Source organism: Chelonoidis abingdonii, chromosome 17 (assembly GCF_003597395.2).
Source record: "Chelonoidis abingdonii isolate Lonesome George chromosome 17, CheloAbing_2.0, whole genome shotgun sequence".
In the NCBI taxonomy this organism is placed as follows: domain Eukaryota; kingdom Metazoa; phylum Chordata; order Testudines; family Testudinidae; genus Chelonoidis; species Chelonoidis abingdonii.
The window spans coordinates 16,107,999-16,127,944 of NC_133785.1; the positions used below are offsets into that span (position 1 = coordinate 16,107,999).

The following is a 19,946-nucleotide window of genomic DNA, read 5'->3' on the forward strand; positions in this document are numbered from 1 at the left end:
TATTCAAAATTATTTTAGTTGGCATTTGTTTTATTGAAAGCAGTTTCAAACTTTGTAAGTAGCAATCTTTACAAATCCTGCATCAAGCAGAATACTTAGTTAAAAAGAACCCTATTTTAAGAAAATTATTTGAAGTTCTTATTCTTATTGGAAGTGCAGTCTGAAACCACACTCATGTTTTTAAAAAAGTGGATCCCCTAGAGAAGAACTGAATACAGATGTCTTTATTTTGATATTATCTACCTGAGCTCCTTGGAACTTGTAGAGCAATATTTTTTAAATTATTTTATAGAAAATTGGCTCCTAAACTACAATTAAAATGTTCCTATAAATAATGGTTCAGTATGTATATATGTGAGTGTGCTGTACATGCCCACAAACTATGAAAAGCTCCACTGTGTCATGTTTACCTGCCTCCTTTCTGATCCCTCAACACTTGATAGTACCACTGATTTTTAAAACTTGTTAGAATGAGGACTGCACCGGTATTTAGACTTTTCTAATAGAAAACTCTAAAGTAGCAGGAGGTTACATATCCGCTTACATTTTTTAAAGTCCAATCCTAGATTCCTTGAATAGAAAACTTCCACCAAATTCAATGGAACTTTTGAGTCTAAAAAAAATTGGAATTTGGTCCCTAGGCAGCACTCTCTGTAAATCTGTTACCTGAGTACCCCGCAGGAAAGTAAAAAATTGGCTACTATACATTGTCCATCTATGCTAGAAGAAAGACAAGAGGGCATGGATGTGGTTTAATTAAGCTGCAACTTTATCCACTTATAACATCTGGGAGTATCCGGCAAATTGTACAGTATAGGGAGGAGGGGGTTGGCTCTCTGCTGATCCAGACATAGGAGCCCCGCCCCCTTCCTTGGCTCCTTGAAAGGGGGCCAGGAAAAGGAAGGGGTCGGCCCCCATCTGAAGAGACAGAGAAGTACCAAATCCCCCTTAAATCAGCTCCCATAAGGGATGTTTTCTTTCAAATCAATTTCCAATCCAATTTATCCAATAACTATACCCCTTATATACCAAGTACCTGCACTGGATGTCCACCACTAGTAATACATATAAATTGCGACATGATAACCTAACCCACCTCCTCCACCCCATCAGGGTAGGAAAGGTGAAAAAATTCACCTTACTTTGGTCAACCTGGCAGTGAGGGAAAAATTCCATCTGAGCCCCACAAGAAAAAGGGGCAACTAGCATAAGCCCCACAGTGAGTCAAAAGGAATAGGACCAGGTTCTCAAGCGTATAGTTGGGTCGGTGGCTGGTTCCAGCCTAATCCTGGTAAAGAGCGTGGCTGCATGGTGTATGAATACCTCTCCCATTTTTCCAGTCAGCAGGAAGGGCAATGCATTGACCTTGATCTGTCCCCAATTGCACCCTGCCTTTCTTGTCCATCCCTGTAAGCTTTCCCCCTTCTCTGTGCTGTTGCAAGGGATCCCTTAAGGGGTAATGCCCCTTTTCCTCCAGCTAGCCAGACCAAGATCCAGTCGCATAAAGGATGCGGTAGGCACATTCTTCAGAATTTGACCATTACCTCATATTCAAAACACCCAAAGGCTATTTACACTTCTATGTTTTAAGATTTCTTATCAATTACTTTATCCAACTTTATTTTGGGTAGGAGAGACAAATGATTTAGCTGAACAAAGTACAATAACTGAAATACTAAATGTAAAATAAAAATACAAATATTATGCTTCATAATACCTCTGGCCCATTGCAAATGGCTTCATGTACCTCACTCGTCCAGAACATTTGAGACACACACAGCACCACCTGTCCAGGCCACTCTAGAACCCACTGTTTTCTTTCAGTCTCAGGATATGCCTAAAGAGTTAAATACATCACATAATGGTGTCAGTGCAAATAACTGAATACGTACCACTGAGTATGCTTTTGTATTATATGAATCAATATGATGCCTTTAATAATATTTTTTGAAATGCTGGCAATATTATATTTGTATTTTTGAAATAAAATACAAAATATTTCTTTTAAATTGCTTTTCCTTTATTTTCTTCCTTTTTTTATTGCCATATAGTTAGATTTTAAAAGTCTCCCTATTAATTTTTAGAATCTGCCTAACATGCTAAATTGCAAACAGAATCATTTTCTGGTTTGTGGCTTTTTTCTTAGGTGAGGGCAAACCTGCAACAAGGATTTTGTTTACTTCTAGTTTTTAACTAACTAAAAAAAAGATCGAAATACTGAAACAAAGTCTACAAAACAGGATATCTTCGAAGATTAGTAATGCTGTCAGGCTTATTTTATATGTTCCCATGACCATGCAGGACAAATCTCAGTCCTGTTTCAGGTAAAACTCCCATTGACTGTTTGGCCTATAATTTGAAGTCTACCACCAAAATCTTAGGCCTGAGCCTGTGGCTTTCATGTGTTTAAATTACACTCAAGGAAAGAAAAGTCTTAGTGTGAGTAAGGCCTTTAGGAGAGCACCCTAAAATGAAGTAAGGACTACTCATATATACATAGTTTTGTAGGCGGTGGCCTGGAACATATACTAGAAAACATACCAATCTTGATTCAGCAATAACATCATGTATACTCTTCAGCATAATATCTTCCACTTGGATCAGCCACTTTTCCACAGCACCTCGAGCTTCAGACGTAGAAATGGTTGAAATCAGTTCCACTCGCTCACCTTCACTGCTATACATTGCCTGAATATCCAGGTTAGGAAGGAAATGCAGCTTAGCAATGCCCTCAAAACACTTTTTCAAGTGAGGCTGAACTCTGAGAGGATCTTTCGTCTCTGACAGAATCTCCAACATTTCATCATTAGACAAGAAGAAAAAACTAGAAAAAGATTCACAAAAATGACAGAAGTATCAAGTTACTGTATGTGTCAGCCCAACTATACAGCAAAACGTAATTTCAATCATCTTTGTTTTTGACATAGTCAACATGCAGCATACCGAGGAAAGAACAGGCGCTTCTTTTCAAGATAAGCATTAAGGCCTTTCATGATTTTGTCGAGAAGCTCGTTACACCCCTGAAGTTTCTCCAATAAACCTGTCAATGAAGTGGCAGCAAGAACCTGTAACAACAGATATATAATCTCCATGAGTGCATACAGTAAGTCTCATACAGGGCACAGGGCACAATGAAGGTTATTAAGGTGATAAATACATAGCATACACTTTTACTCTTTAAGTCTTAGGTCTGTGTGCAGGTATAGTTCAGTTCATTGAGTATTTTTACTACAAAATTATTGATAAAAATGGAAGGAGGATAAAATTCTTTTCTTTTGGGGCCAGTTTATTTCTGAGTCAATATATTACCTTAGGGTCTTTGGCACAATACTTCATAATGTCCCTCCAGTATCTGTCTACAGTCTGGAAGAGACGTCCCTCTTCTGGCATCTGTTGCATGATGTCCTCAGAAGAAAAGATGGGCTCCAAGTAAAGCCACTGAGCTTGCACTTTCAACCATTCATCAATAGTCTCCTGAATTCGAATGAGACGGTCTTCCCATTCCTTAACAAACATATTAAAATTATTGCCAGGATACAGTCATACCACATAAAGTTAAAGTTAAAGTTAAAGATCAAATCAAAAGTAAAGAAATCAAAAGTAAAGAAATCAAATCTTATGAACAGCACTACATTTTCTGTCCCCCAAGGAGACTTAATATAAACAGAAAAGTAAACCACTAGGAAGATTAACATTCTTCCCTATATATGCATTACCTAAGCAGTTTGTAAAGTCTAATCTACCAGTAGACTAATTTCCCAAAGTGCTAATAAATCCTTTGACTGGAGTTTCAGATCACTTCACTATTATCATCTTTTAATAATGTTATGTTTAGATAACATTCATTATGATACTGGAGACAAATCCTACTCATCTCTCCATAGCCAGGAAAGTCTGGCTCATAGCAGAACTAGGACAGATCCACATTACAGTAAGGGGGCAGGATTTGAATGGTCTGTGTAAAGAGTACACACCACCTATGCTTCATTGAGCCCATTGGTGTGTGAGCTCCCTACATGCAACTACAAAATGAGATTTTGGGGTGGTGTCAGGTACAGCAGATCCACCAGATATTCCCCTGATGGGGGGGCAGGGTGCCATAACTACTGAGGGCTATTCTAGCCCTGAGGTTAAAGTAACAGCTGCAGAGTGGCTCCACTGCTGTTCAGCAGCCTGGGGAAAGTAATTCCTTCCTCTGCTCGCCCACCAGGAATTTTCTAGTGACAGCCCAGCTGCAAAGGCATGCCCTGAGGCCAAAATTTGGCTTATAAAGACTAGATTACCGAATACTTTCATTAAAGATAACGAAAACATCATTATAATCATCAGCAAGAGGGGTTAGAGAGTTTATATAAAATGTTGGTTTCCCAGATTAAAGTGATGAGGATATTCAGGACATTCTCTCTGCTGCAGTTGGACTTGACCCAGGAGGAAGAGAGAAACCATGAGTGGGAAAGCAAGAAGGAATCTCAACATTAAAAAAAAAATTAAAACAACTTGTAAAACATTTTATTTAGAAACACCCAGGATATCAAACTTTGAAAAATTAAATCCAACGATAATGCCACAATAATAAAACATTAGGGCAACTGTATAGTTATCACTTGAATATAAGTGGCCATTTTTAAAAGCAAATAACCATATTGCCTCTCATACCTTGATTTCTTTTTCAAAAGGTTTAATGAAAGGCGATCCTCTCATTGTTTGAGTTTTTACAATCTGATCATCTAGAATAGTCTGAATCTCATCCACTGCTGACAGAATACGAACTCCAGTCTCACGATAAATGCTTGTATGGAAGGAAACAGACTCCCATATTTCCATCATAGCGTGCATAGCTTTCTCTAAAGAAAACTCCTATAGTATAGAAAGGAGATATTTTATAGTCACTGCACTAATTTTCTTTGATTGATATGTTCAATATATAATCTCACATACCTAGATAAATTTTAGGAGAATTGTCACTAGTACTACCAGCATAACATTGTTTTCTTTTATTATTTTTCTTAACATTTCATTTGTTGAAGCATGACAAAATAATACAGTTAGGTAACACTGATGCTACAACACAAATGTTATAAATTCAAACAAATTCAAAATTATAGCCAACACTCCATCCAAAAAGTCATGTTGTTAGAGATTAGCTCTCAACAGATGCAGAAAATTATGTACAACAATAAAAGGGAAAAAAGTCATTATAATAAGCCCAGAAACCAACACACAAACATACTTCACTTTTCATTTGTTTTTTAAGAGATTTACTCTTGTGCTCACCTTACTTGCGCCTACACTTATGGTTTCAAATTGCTCCAGGTAAGGGGCTAGGTTCTGCTTTAAAACTTTTCTTAGGGTAGTTCCAGAGTCTGGAGTTAAATCATATCCTATTATATCTGACATCTGTTGCCAGTGGCGAGTCCTTATGCCTGGGTTACAAAGGATAGTCACCGTGGGGATATTCTCCTAATTGAAAAAAATATTTGCAAAACAGAATTTCATCTATGTAAATACAAATTTTGCAGATAATGTGAATTACAATCCACTTATATTAGCTCACCCTCTTTCCCCTTTGCAGGTAAACTCTGCATTTTAGCTAATACATCCAGAGAAGTTGAATATTAAAAGACTGTCTATAATATACATGTCTACTATTATTTTCAAAACATAATTCCACTGACTCTCTGGATGATGGGCCACTGTTCCTGATATCTAACAATCTTTTCAAACAATGTTTCCGTATCAGTCTAAAACCTGTCTATTATAGCACTTTTGTCAGTGGATCTGCATTGATGATGAATTATAGGTAATAATTTTGCTATTGTACATGCATTCCTAAGGGTGAACTAGAAGGCTTTTAACCTGCCAAGACCCAAGTTCAGAACTGATGACATGAGTGACTTCAATTACAGTAATCACTGAAAAGTACAGATGGCTTCTTTCAATGCACTTCTTCAGTTGTTACCAAATGTTATTCATTAATTTTTTCTGAAGAAATACAGAACCATGAACTTAGGTCTTGGCAGATGCATAAAAAATTAACTAATTTTCAACAACATTTTGTATTAAGATATACTTTCATATACAATTGTTCTACTAGAAATCTGAGAAAAAAATAATATTTTGTATCTGTGTATTTTTTAATTCCAATTTATTTTTAAATACAAAAGGGGCACATAGTGATGCTTACAAAGCCTTTGGCTGCCTTTATGTCTAATTTTCAGAATTCCCTATTACAGTTCCTACATATGCCTCAAAATCTGTTTCTTTTACTGTAGCTTTTTCCATGGCAGGAAGTAATCTTTTTATTATTTATATAATGTGTAAATTAAAACATATTATTAATTCACTCTTTGGTTATTCATATACCTGAAAATTTGCAAAAACTTCAGGGGTGAAATCCTGGCCCTACTAAAATCAGTTGAAGTTTTGCCATTGATTTCAATTGGGCCAGGAATTCACTCTAAAAGCATAACCATTGTCACTTGAAAACCATGACAGAGCCAACACTCCCATGAACACTGCATAGCAGGACTTGAAAAAAATCTTTTCAGATATTGTAGTATCTACTTGGATGAGCAATGGTTTTAGGATTTGCCCATAAGTGCTAAGTATTATTTTCAATGTTTTTTTTTAACCTTAAAGTCTTTGATCTGCTCCATTACTGATGAACACATTGTAATAGTTGGATTGTCCTTCTTTTCTTCTTCCAGCTTCTCTTCTACTACGGCTCTGCGATGCAGTGTCTTCTTCCTTTCCAATTCTGCTTTCTTCTGCTTTTGTTGAAAAACCTTCAACATCTTGTATATCTCTCGAAAAAACTCATCTACCTCAGTCTCCATGATTTCCCCATTCAGGTCCAGGAAAGCACCATCCATCCATCTGGGAGAAAAAACAAAATCATAATGCATTTTACACAAGAATCAGAATGACAAATATATCATGTACATATCTAAAACATATTTTTAAATTTTAAATATACTATATGTATCATAAACAGAAGTTTAAAAAGTTAAAAGAAACATTTTAACGGATGTACAGCTAATATTTTTAATTCTGTCATTCTCTACAAAATACTAATAGTAACCAAGAGAGCACTCACACCTATTTAGTAGCATCAGGGCCTCCACACGGTATAGTCACTAGAAGATGACTACCATCTTGGATGGGTATGCACTTGGGGCGGCTAGTTCCTCCCCCCACCAGCTGCTGCTCACACCATTGTGGCTACATTCTATTTTTAGTGCAATAGCTTAATCGGAGCCAGAGTGAATGTGTCTCCTAGAGCTGGAAATTATACCTCCAGTTCGGAAGTGTATACCCATTTTCACACACTTTAGACAAGTCACTATTATAGCTTATACAGCAGTATTTACCCATCTGAAGTAACATAATAATTTGAGCAGCTCTACATTCCATTTTGAGAGTGAAGACAACCTCAAAATTGTATTTTATTAAATAAATATAGATAGTGCCCCAGAGAAGTATGTTTCGGGTGCCCAAGGCAGCCAGCAGAGAGGTAAATCACTGTGGGGCGGGGTGTGGTGGGACTGGGGAAGACACAGTTGGTCCCACTGAGCCTCATCACTCACAACTACAACCCACCCAATGAGCCCCACTCCTCCTGCACCTGGGCCAACCTGATGAGCCATGCACACCAAAATCCCCACCCTGTCCTTCCTCTTCCCCTGCATGACATCTGGGGCCAGGTCAGACCCACCCCTAGATTTCTCCTCTAACTGTAGGAAGCGCTGCAAACTCCACTCCCCGCCCCCTGAGCTCTTTCTGCACCCATCGCTCCTCAGCTACAGAGAGAGGAATCACTGTACAGGGAACTGCTTGCCCATCCACCCAACCCCTTTGCATCCAGACACCCTCATACCTAGATCCTCCCACTAAGCCTCATCCCCCACAACCAGAAACACCCACCACACCCGATGAACCCTACTCCTTCTGCACCTGGACCATCCCGATAAGACATCTGCACCAAAATCCCCACCCTACCGAGCCCCAACCACCTGCACCTGGATCCCCACACCCACTGAGACCCACTCCCTCAGCATCTAGACTTCTCATTGAGCTCCCCACACCCAGAGCCTCTTTACCTCCACTGAGCCCCTACTGTCTTCACCGGGATCCCCTGCAGAATCCCATTACTGTTGCACCTAGAACCCCCCAACGAACCCCTGTGCATCCAGATCCCCCATTCATCCACCCACACCCAGACAGCCCCACACAGAACATTCTCAACCCATACCTGGATCACCCCCAAAGTAAGCCCCTCCACACACAAATCCTACCTTGCTGAGCCTGCCTGCCCACACCTGGCATGGATCGGCAGAGCTTTGGGGTGTTTCTGGGGCAGGCTCGGTCCTTGAACTATGTCAAGGTTGGGTGCTGCCTCACCGCTGAGTCCATGTCCCGGGGGGAGAGGGAGCTGCACAGTGATCTCCTATCTCTGTGCAGCCAGTTGCCTGTGCTCCCCAATGCCATGTTGGAGCCTCCAGATTTATTTGACAAATAAAATTTGCAGAATTTTGTAGAATTTTAAAATATTGTGCACATAATTTTTAATTTTTTGGCACAGAATGCCCTCAGGAGTAAATGTAAGTACAATATTTATATTCCAATCAATTTATTTTATAATTATATGATAAAAATGAGAAAGTAAGCAATTTTTCAGTAATAGTGTGCTGTAACACTTCTGTATTTTTATGTCTGATTTTGTAAGCAAGTAGTTTTTAAGTGAGGTGAAACTTGGGGTACACAAGACAAATCAGACTTCTGAAAGGAGTATAATAGTCTAGAAAGCTTGAGAACCACTGATCTATATCTATACCTGAATAGATATAAACAAGGAGATGAAAATATTCACATGCAGGAGTTAAGCTTCAAAATAGCTCACATATCTTGCATGGACAAACAAAAGCAGCCTAAATCATTTAGCCTTTTCCTTATTTAACTTTAAGACTATCAAGTATATAATTACCGTTTTTCTGTTCGTTGCCATTTCAGTATAAGAACAAAAAGTTTCTGATAGGGATCGATATTAACTTTTAAACTCTCGAGAACAGGATAATCTGTCAGCTCCCACTTGAAGAGAGTCTCTTCTTTATTAATAAAAGTTACTGTTTCCTCTGCTTCCTGTATCCGTTTCTGCAACGCTCTCATGTCAGTCACATACTGAAATCAAACGAGTTTATATCTTTTGAAAATTATTCAAGTTATACAAGGAATAGACATAATTACATGATATTAAAAGAGACAATAAATCATTGGATTTTCAAAATTATAAGTAATTTGTGAGAGTTACAGGATATTAGCCTCATACTCTTTAACAAAGACAATAACATGGCCCCCAAGCAGATGGACTGAGTTTTTCTGCAATGAGGACACTAGATTAATGCTCAGAAAAACAACATAAGCATAATTTTACTCTTCTCAAACTGAAGCATTGTAAAAAAGTGTTCTCAAATTGATTGAGTTTCAAAGGTACATTGTACAAAAAAGAACACATATTAACTTTTCTGTAGTTAATATGTAGTCTTGACAACTGCGATTTCCAAGTTTAAACAACAGTTTCATGCTTTGAGAGAATTTTTTTAAAATGTACTCAATTACTCAGGGAAGGAGTCAAGAACCTTCCATTTAAGCAATTTTTTAAATTCAAAATATGGCAGGGAGTGTTTAGTGATTAGGGAAGGGGGCTGGCATGTCATGAAGTTTCAGATCCAGCATTCAGTCTACTGTTCATACTGAAAGGTATGCTTGTGTTCATTTTAAACAAAATGTGATTTACAAGGTACATATACATAAAGAAGCATGTTGTGGCTCACCACCCTAGGAACATTTCTAGAAAAGGTCAAGCGGTTAGGAGTGAGCTCAACATGTGGAGTGGAGAAGTATAAGAATGTGATGAACAAATCCATATATAGAAAGGTTAAATATGATTGGTTAGAGGTTTGTGTTATGTAATTGTTATGTAACTGCCATGTGCTATAAAATAGCAATGGGAGGGGCTCCTTGCTGGAGGGACTCTGGCTGATTTTTGTACCAGGGGCTCTCCCTTTGTGCACATTGGATAAAGTCTTGTTGAACTGAATTGAATTGAATCAAATCAAAGACCCTTGATTCTGTCCAGCATCTGACTCATTTGGTTATTATTGGGAACCACAAAATCCCAATGGCTTCCATCCTGGACACACCACACAATCCATCGTCTACAGCCAAGTGCTGAGGTACAACCGCATTTGCTCCAACCCCTCAGACAGAGACCAGCACCTACAAGATCTTCACCAAGCTACGATACCTGCACGAGAAAATAAGGAAACAAATCAAGAGAGCCAGAAGTGTACCCAGAAGCCTCTTGCTGCAAGATAAGCCCAAGAAAGAAACCAACAGAACTCCACTGGCCATCCCTACAGTCCTCAGCTAAAACCTCTCCAATGCATCGTTAGTGATCTACAACTCATACTGGACAACGATCCTTCACTTTCACAGGCCTTGGGAGGCAGGCCAGTCCTCGCCCACAGACAACCTGCCAACATTAAGCATATTCTCACCAGCAACCACACACCACACCATAGTAACTCTAACTCAGGAACCAACCCATGCAACAAACCTCGATGCCAACTCTGCCCACATATCTACACCAGTGACACCATCACAGGACTTAACCAGATCAGCCACATTACCAGTTCATTCATCTGCAACGTCCACCAATGTAATATATACCATCATGTGCCAGCAATGCCCCTCTACTATGTACATCGGCCAAACTGGACAGTAAAAGGTAGTCAGATATTAAGAATGGCAATATACAAAAACCTGAAGGAGAACACTTCAATCTCCCTAGACATATAATAGCAGATTTTAATGTAGCCATCCTGCAGCAAAAAAACTTCAGGACCAGACTTCAAAGAGAAACTACTGAGCTTCAGTTCATTTGCAAATTTGACACCATCAGCTCAGGATTAAAAAAAGACTGTGAACGGCTAGCCAACTACAAAAGCAGTTTCTCCTCCCTTGGTACTCACACCTCAACTGCTAGAAGAGGGCCTCATCCTGACTGAAGTAACCTCATTATCTCTAGACTGATTCTTGCCTGCATATTTATACCTGCCTCTGGAAATTTCCACTACATGCATTTGATGAAGTGAGTATTCACCTATGAAAGTTTATGCTCCAGTACATCTGTTAGTCTATAAGGTGCCACAGGAATCTTCGTTGCATTTTACAGATACAGACTAACACGGCTACCCCTCTAATACAAAATCCCAACAGTACACAGTGGACTTTTGAGATTTATGTAACTGGCCAATTCCTAATTAAATTACTGCCTGAAAACCCCAATGAATCTAACTTAGTGGATTAATTTCCCAAAACTAAACATACTAAAACCAGCTACTGAAATAATGGCCCCTGTGAAGTCAATGGCAAAACTTCAGTAGGGTCAGGATTTCACCAAGAGTGTTTGCACAGCCTCAAAAGCATTTGCTTCCATATCTTTAATATTACTACCCTCTGTGACTACCTATTAACTGAGTTAAACAAAGCTCTTACGGTAAATTTCCCCTCCAGTCAGAATATTAGTGTCACTATGGTAGTTAGCGCAAAAGTGGGTGTCTGAGTTTCATCAGCATAACAGTACAGCAATAGAACTTCAACATTTAACTTTGTGTTCGCTACATCTTTTTTTAAAATCACAATCCTATTTCTTGTATTAAGCATATGTGACTCTTTGAACCCCCTTTATACTATGTTTATCAGACCTGTTGCATACGATCCAGTTCTGAGAATTCTGTAAACTCTTCCATACGGCGAGTCTGCTTTTCTAGTTCCAAAATAAGCTTCTCGCGTTTGGCCAGTAGTTCACTTTCACCTTTACGTTTAGATTGTTCAATCAGCTATAAAATAGATAATTTAAATGTGTTAAAAGAAAAAAAGCTTGCAGTAGACATTTGAGTGATCAAACATGTGGCATCAGTATCTTGTAAATAAGTATTATCAGCATAGATAGAGAGAAAATAAATAGTACAGACAGATTACTTTCCTGGCAATAACTGGAGTTCTTTGAGAAGCTTTTGTCCACACAGATCCCACTGTGGGTACGTGACTAGCAGTTACCCCTCAAAGAGGTAGGTGATAGGAGTTTTATCTAAACAGTAACTGTAGAAGAGTCCTGCAGAGCAAATTAGGCATCTCACCTAGATGTTGTGACAATGGACTAGTAATTGGTAAACATATGACCCTAACCACAAGTAGCTTCTCTACAAATTTCAGCAACAGGCACTTCTCTGAAACAAGCCAGAGATGTCAAATGGGCCCTCGTAGAGTATGCCCTAATTTAAGAGGGAAGAGGTAGTTCATTTAAAAAATTGGAAATTTGATTGCAGTCTGCAACTAGAACTGAGCAAATAGTTCATTTTTCAATTCAGGGTCTAAACTGAAAACCAATAGGCAAAGTCTGAGCCCATACAGAACGTAAATATGGTGCTGCAAAAGGTGGAAACCAAGAACATGAGACCTTTTTGAAACATGGGATGTGTGATGAGATGGACTCCTTCCAAAACTATTCTCGGGAATCAACATAAATGAAGGCAGAGATCTCGTATGAGAAGTGCTCCTGCTTCCATGCAAAAATGATTATGCAGATGAACAGAATTACTTTAAAGGGGGAGGCAATTCCGGAGTTGTAGAAATAGGAAAAGTCTCCGCCTGACAGCATGAGAGATAGGCACTGGTGCCGTCGAGGTTGGATGCAGAGAGATTCTCATCTTCAGTACCTTGGGCTCCAATACCAAGAGACTCCTAGCTACTGCAGAAAAAGGACAGACAGCCACCAAGGGGGACTCCAGTTCTGGAGTGATAGTAAGGTCTGCAGGAAATGTAAAACCAGCCTTAGGAGAGGAAGGAGACTGTACTGACAATGACATGGCTCTGTCCAATGGTACAAATACTGGAGTCTCAGCAGAAATCTTGTCAAGATGTGATACAATGACAATGGGGCAGAGGAAGCAAGGATGGTACCAATGCGGTTTCAAAGGAGCCAGTTTAGATAAGTAAGCATGATGGTTTTTAGCCTTCTTGGTCAGTACTGGAAATGGCAACCAGTGCGGAGCCCTATCTAGAGATCCTTGCTCCTTCTGCCTTGGACAGCAGGAGTCACTGACTGCACTGAGAATGAATAAGAAGGCTTGATAGCAACATGAGGTCTCATAGACCTAGCAGATCTCTTAGCCCCCAGAATAGTTTCTTCCTGTTTCAAAGCTGGTTTTATTGAGTGCCCCTGCTACAAGAAACTGGTCCTTAGGTGGTACCTCAGAGTCAGAGACACTTCATATTGACCTTTCTGTAAAAATTTTAAAACGAGCATCACAAGCCCTGTCTGTGAGTTCAGTAACAAATACACATGGCATGCATGCTAGGAATACAAGACTCCTCTAAACAAAATAAACATTTTGTACTCACATCACAGGGGCATAAGAGTCTTGGCACATTTTAAAGCCCAAACATGTGCTCTCTGCTTTCGGACATACTCCTCAGTACCAAAGCAAGACTCAAAGAAAGAAAAGTGCTTTGGATTTTTTTCACCCACCAGGCTTAAATAAAACTTTTTTAAAACTACACAAACTCTAAGCTAAGTTACTATAACCTTACAGTATCTAAGAGTCATGGGAAAGCATGGGGACACTATGAACTCCAGCTTGCTACCATGGGGAGTGAGAAAGAACTACAATGTGAACCATGTGGACTATTGCTCGAAGAAGTGGTGGAAGGTTAAGAAAGTAATCTATTATGGATCTGGATCACAGAAAAACAACAACAGTTGCATATTCTTCATTAGTAAACTTTCATTGAATAATTGGAATTCCTAATTCTTATTTATCTAGAGAACAAAGTCGCATGAAAAAAATTAATATCCAGTACATTTAGAAAGAAAATAATGCAATAATTTCTTCACATAGCATGTAACCAGGGTTGAATTTTTAAAAGTCCTGGATAAATCCCTCACACATCATGGTAATAAGTGTGCAAATTAAAAGGATGATATTCATTTCTCATGCTTCAAGGCACAAACTTTTTGGGGTCTGGAAGGAATTTTCTCCAGTATAAAGTATTACACAATTGGCTAAGTGCATTGTAGTGAATTTTTATCTTCCGCTGAATTATGAGGTATTGACCACAGTAGAAGTAAGATACCAGACTTGCCAAAGACTTTAAGCTCAAATGACAGTTCTAATTTTCTACATTTGTAGCCTGCTGGTACTTGTTAAATATCTAATTATTATATATTCTCCATTAGTGCACTGGCTTCTTATAAATACATACACCTGGCACCATGGTATTTGAGCTTCTTATAATGAATGTTGTTATACACATTTGGACTGGACAACAGCAGCAGTGAAAATAAATTGTTCAAATACAGTACAAGGCCTAACAAATTAGAATATATAATGTATAAAGAAAATATCTTTACATCATCATGTTCATCAAAGATGGGATTAATCTTCTGAGGCCACAGTAGGACTGTTGCATTCAGTGCCAGATCTTCAGGAGCAAATATAAAAACATCTAAAAGGTAATTCATTCGCCTTTGGCATTCCTACAAAAGAGATTCCACAAAAGCTGATATTTCATGTTTGCTTATACCGTAGTATAGAATAGGATAACTGAAAATATTTATGAAGGTAAAACAGTGAATTCAGACCCATAATCCCTTGATCCTCATTATTCTGGTCCCAGGATGAAACCCTGGCCTCACTAATGTCATTACCAAAACTCTCATTGACTTTGGTGGGCGTCCTGGATTTCGCCTCAACACTATAAATTATCAAGGAATTGATCTCCCATTGCTTTGAAAGGCAATGTAAAATGGAAAGTTTGTATGCAGAATCTTAGCATGTGTCTTCTCTGAAACATTTTTCCCCTACAGTGATCAGATCTCAGCTGCTGAGTACTATGCTTCTTTATCTATCCTTTTTTAAGAGGCTATAATAATATAGGTGTCATGGGGTTTGTGGGAGACAAAGCCCTGCACCCTTGGCTGTCAGCTATTCACCATGACTGTCAGACAACTAGTAAAACAGAAGGTTTATTTAGACGACAGGAACACAGTCCAAGACAGGTCTTGCAGGTACAGACAACAAGACCCCCTCAGTCAGGTCCATCTTGAGGGGGCCCCAGGGACGCCAGAGTCCCGTCTGGGCTCCCCTCCATTTTCCCACCCACTCCAAACTGAAGATTCTCCAGCCCCTCCTCTCGCCTTTGTCTCTTCCCCGGGCCAGGAGGCCACCTGATCTCTTTGTTCTCCAACACCTTCAGTTGGCACCTTTGCAGAGGAGGGGCCCAGGCCATCAGTTGCCAGGAGACAAGAGTGTCAGCCATTCTTTGTGCAGACAGCATCACAGTGGCCCCCCCTAGGGTTCTGCAACAATCACACACCCCATGATACTTGAGAAATGCATAGGGGAAACTGAGGCACCCACACAGCACTCAGAGAAAACATTAAGAACATTCCCACTTCGTCACAATAAGTAATATAAAATTACATGTTGGTGTGTAGTTTCTTTTAAGTTAAATAAAGTTCAATTTTTAAAAAATTAGAAATCTATTAGAAAAGCATAAGATATTCAAGTTTATGCCTTCATGTATAAACTTCTCTTATCTTACCATATTCTATTAACTTAATGTCTGTCTGAGGAAATCCTACTACTTAGCACATATGCTCATCCTGCAGCATATGTTTTGTTTGTTGTATATGGCTTCAGCATCAAAGTGGAAAATCTGATCACACATCACCTTGACCCAGAGTACAGAACAAATCAAAAAGCCACTTGCTCTCTGAAACTTTAGGACTAGAGTCGAGCTATAGTATTGTTTGAATTTCCTTTCTCTCACAATTTGAAATATAATATTTCCTATTTTTCCTCCAAGAATCAACAGTCACAGCTCAAGTGCTAAGTAGAAGCATCCTCTTGTCAATCCCATCCAAACAATAAAAGGCTCATCTCTGACATTTACAGACAAAATTTTAAACACCAGAGGCTGGCTACAGCTGTAAAAAACCTGCACATTAACAAAACATTTGTATGTACCAACTGGTACCCATTTGTGTCCCCAGTTATCATATTTACACATGTAAATGTAGTTTAATATGTGAGTGTATATTTTTTGCAGATACAATCAGTTTCTACTTTTTATAAATTTGGTCTTTAAAGTCAGGACCCAGAGACAGTCTCTACCTTGAGTGTCCTGCAAAAGACACACTGAGAGGAGCTGAGCGGCGTGCTCATGGGAGGAGGAAGAGGAGGTGGAGCGGAGGTGAGCTGGGGCGGGGCGTGGTTCCTCTGTGTCCCCCCACTTACTTGCTGGGCCCCCCTGCCCCAGCTCGCCTTTGTCTCCGCCTCCTCCCACGAGCATGCCACTTAGCTCCGCATTTCCTCCCTCCCAGGCTTGCCGCGCAAAACAGCTGATTGGCGCGGCAAGCCTGGGAGGGAGTGGGGGGAAGCGGAGCTGTGGCGCACTCGTGAGAGGAGATGGAGCAGAGGGGAGCTGGGGCAGTGGGGGGTCCAGGGAGGGCCGCAGCAAGTAACAAGGGGGCACAGAGGAACTGCTCCCAACTCCAGCTCATCTACGCCTCCTCCCCTGAGTCTGCGGCTGCCGCTCCGCTCCACTCTCCCCACTTCCAGGCTTGCCGGGCCAAACAGCTGATTGGCATGGCAAGCCTGGGGGTGGAGGGGGAGAAGCTGGGGCATGGAGTGGTAATAGCAGTTCCTCTCCCTGCCGTGATGTAACGTGGTCTCACCTATAACACGGTGAGATTTTTTGGCTCCCGAGGTGTCATAAACAGATAGCTAAGGGTTAATGTTTCTTCTACCTGTAAAGGGTTAACAAAGGGAACCAAACACCTGATCAGAGGACCAATCAGGAAACCGGATTTTTAAAAGCTCAGGGAGGGAATGTTTGGGTCTGTGTCTTTTGTCTGTCTCTCGGCTATGAGAGGGATCTTTCTATCTTCAAGTTTCTAATCTTCTGTTTCCAAGTGTAAGTACAAAAGGTAGAAGACAATAGGTTTTTATATTGTTTTTGTATTTACATGTGTGTAGTTTGCTGGAATGTTTTAAATTGTATATCTTTTTGAATAAGGCTGTTTATTCATTTTTCTTTTAAGCAATTGACCCTGTATATTGTCAACCTTGATACAGAGAACATTTTTATGTCTTTTTCTTTCTTTTTTATATAAAGCTTTCTTTTTAAAACCTGTTCGAGTTTTTCTCTGGTTAAGGCTAAGGAACGAAGGGAGGGGGAAATCTCTTTGTGTTAGATTGACTAGGGTTGAATCTGCATAGCCTCTGGGTGAGAGGGAGAGACACTTAATCTCTCTGGGTTTGTGTTTCAAGGAATTGAAGCAGGGAAATCTCCTAGTGTACCCAGGGCTGGAAAATCTGGGGGAGCTAAAGAGGGGGAAGGGAAGTGGGTTATTTCCCTTTGTTGTGAGACTCAGGGCATCTGAGTCTTGGGGTCCCCCAGGGAAGGTTTGGGGAGACCAGAGGGTGCCAGAGACTGGATATCTGGCTGGTGACAGCGCTCTCAGATCTAAGCTGGTAATTAAGCTTAGAGGATTTATGCTAGGCACCCACATTTTGGACGCTAAGGTTCAGAATTGGGATTTATGCTTATGACACGAGGACCGCGTTATATCAAGGTAGAGGTGTAATTGAAGGAAAATCCTGCCCATCCTCTACATGCATGTAAGCAAAGAGGGAGTAGGGTCGAGATGTATAAAGTTCACACAGAGGAAGTATTCATCTTGCGTTCCCATGGATCCCAGATCTGCATGGTGTCCTTAAGCTCCAGTTAACCAGAACTTTTGGTTAATCAGTGGTACAGTGTACTGTATATTTAGACAATGCCTAACCACATATAAACACATGCTATGTAGCAAAGAACTATATACAGGTCAGAGACAGCGGACTTGCCATTGCACACAGTCAGAATGTGAGGGGAATTTTCCCACGTGACGGGAACTCAAAAAGATTAGGCCTGAAGAAAGACTGGGAGTGGTTGCGTCATTACAAAACCTAAACTTAATTTCCCCAATTCTAATTTCTCCCTGCTGTTACTCACACCTTCTTGTCAATTGTCTGTAATGGGCCACTCTCTTACCACTTCAAAAGTTAATTTTCCTCCCTTGGTATCCTGCCATTAATTGATTTATCTCATTAGACTGACCTCACACTTGGTAAAGCAACCCCCATCCTTTCATGTATTATACCTGCTCCTATATTTTTCACTTCATGCATCTGATGAAGTGAGTTCTAGCCCACAAAAGCTTATGCCCAAATAAATTTGTTAGTCTCCAAGGTACCAAAAAGACTGCTCATTGTTTTTTTCAAAAAGTATGGAGGACATTCTAGCCTGGCGGCTAGAATAGCAACCAAGGAGCAGCTCCATTGTTACAGGAGATTTTTGATCTCCAGCTCCACAGAAACTCCCCAGTGTCCATGACTGCTTGTTTGGAGAAGGATTTAAGCCAAAAGAAATATAGACATTTACCTTGATTTTTATGAGCAGTTCCTGAATACCTGTGGTTTTTGCCTTTTCTACATAAGCTATCATTTCCATCATTTCTTCTGTGGTTTCAGGAACTTTTAATGCACGCTCCTTCATTGTTTCAAATTCCTTGCATATTCTGTAAAATCATGTCAAAGTTTAAGATTTTGTTTAACTTGGTTTCTAGCTGAGCCATACCAGCAATATGTGTATGACAGTTACCAAGCATTCCTGGAACTATAGTTCCAATTATCTCTTTCAAATCACTGGGCCAAGTCCATCTCTGGTGTGATTCCATGATTTCAATGTGACAGTGAATTTGGTCAATTAGCTGTAAGAGTCATATAGGGTCCTTTACTTTTACTTTTCTAGTAACTCCCAAAATATTCGTTATACAGTTGTTGCAGAATTTTTTTTTCTTTTTTTAAAATAAATGCATTGAAACTTAAGCACAGTATTAGGGCCATATATTATTCATTTTCTCTCTCTCACACACATACAAACACACTTTCTCTCTGGGCTGGTCTACACTACAGGGGAAAATCGATCTTAGATACGCAACTTCAGCTACGTGAATAACGTAGCTGAAGTCGAAGTATCTAAGATCGAATTACTCACCGTCCTCACAGAGCGGGATCCATGTCTGCAGCTCCCCCTGTCGATTCCACAACTCCGTTCGGGTTGGTGGAGCTCCGGAATCAATATAAGCGCATTCAGGGATCGATATATCGTGTCTAGATGAGATGCGATATATTGATCCCCGAGCAATCGATTGCTACCTGCCGATACAGTGGGCAGTGAAGACGTAGCTTCTCTCTCATACACACACACACACACACACACACGTGGTCTGCTTTGCATTATAAGAATGTAACCCCATTTTGTCATTCTTGTAACACGACATCATAAATTTTGAATAGTATTTGAGAATTTTATCATGCCATCATACATTTTTATTTGTTTCTTAACAGTTCATCCCTTACATATATAGATAATCTATAGATCTCTCTCATGTATACAGAGCTTCAAGAAATTGAGAAGTCCGTTCCTCTGGCCAATTCTGGCACTTTACACTTGGGCAGGGCTGACTGCAGGGTCTTTGCCACCCCAAGCAGCAAAAAAAAAAAAAGAAAGAAAGAAACCGTTATCGTGATCTGCAGGTCTACCGCTGCCGCTTCAGTCTTTCGTGGCAATTCAGCAGTTGGTCCTTTGCTCCGAGAGGGAGTGAGGTACCCGCCGCCGAATTGCTGCTGAAGACCAGGATGTGACGTCCCTCACCGTTGGCCACCCCAAGCAGCTGCTTGCTGAGCTGGTGTCTGGTGCCGGACCTGCACTTGGGAAGCCAAGAATGCAGTGAAGTAGATCTCTTGCCAGGTAGTTTTCCCAAAGCCTGCCAG

The 19,946-nt window shown here is 40.1% G+C and overlaps 1 protein-coding gene across 1 annotated transcript in view; it reads right to left on the reverse strand.

Annotated features, from left to right (window-relative positions):
• The window catches only part of DNAH12 (dynein axonemal heavy chain 12), a 178,206-nt gene that overhangs the window by 128,076 nt on the left and 30,184 nt on the right, over window positions 1-19,946 (reverse strand). The window contains 11 exon segments of the mRNA XM_075073319.1: window positions 1,718-1,837; window positions 2,542-2,824; window positions 2,944-3,065; window positions 3,310-3,504; window positions 4,657-4,857; window positions 5,275-5,460; window positions 6,633-6,876; window positions 8,984-9,177; window positions 11,766-11,900; window positions 14,474-14,599; window positions 18,553-18,688. Coding sequence (XP_074929420.1) covers window positions 1,718-1,837; window positions 2,542-2,824; window positions 2,944-3,065; window positions 3,310-3,504; window positions 4,657-4,857; window positions 5,275-5,460; window positions 6,633-6,876; window positions 8,984-9,177; window positions 11,766-11,900; window positions 14,474-14,599; window positions 18,553-18,688 — 1,942 coding nt within the window.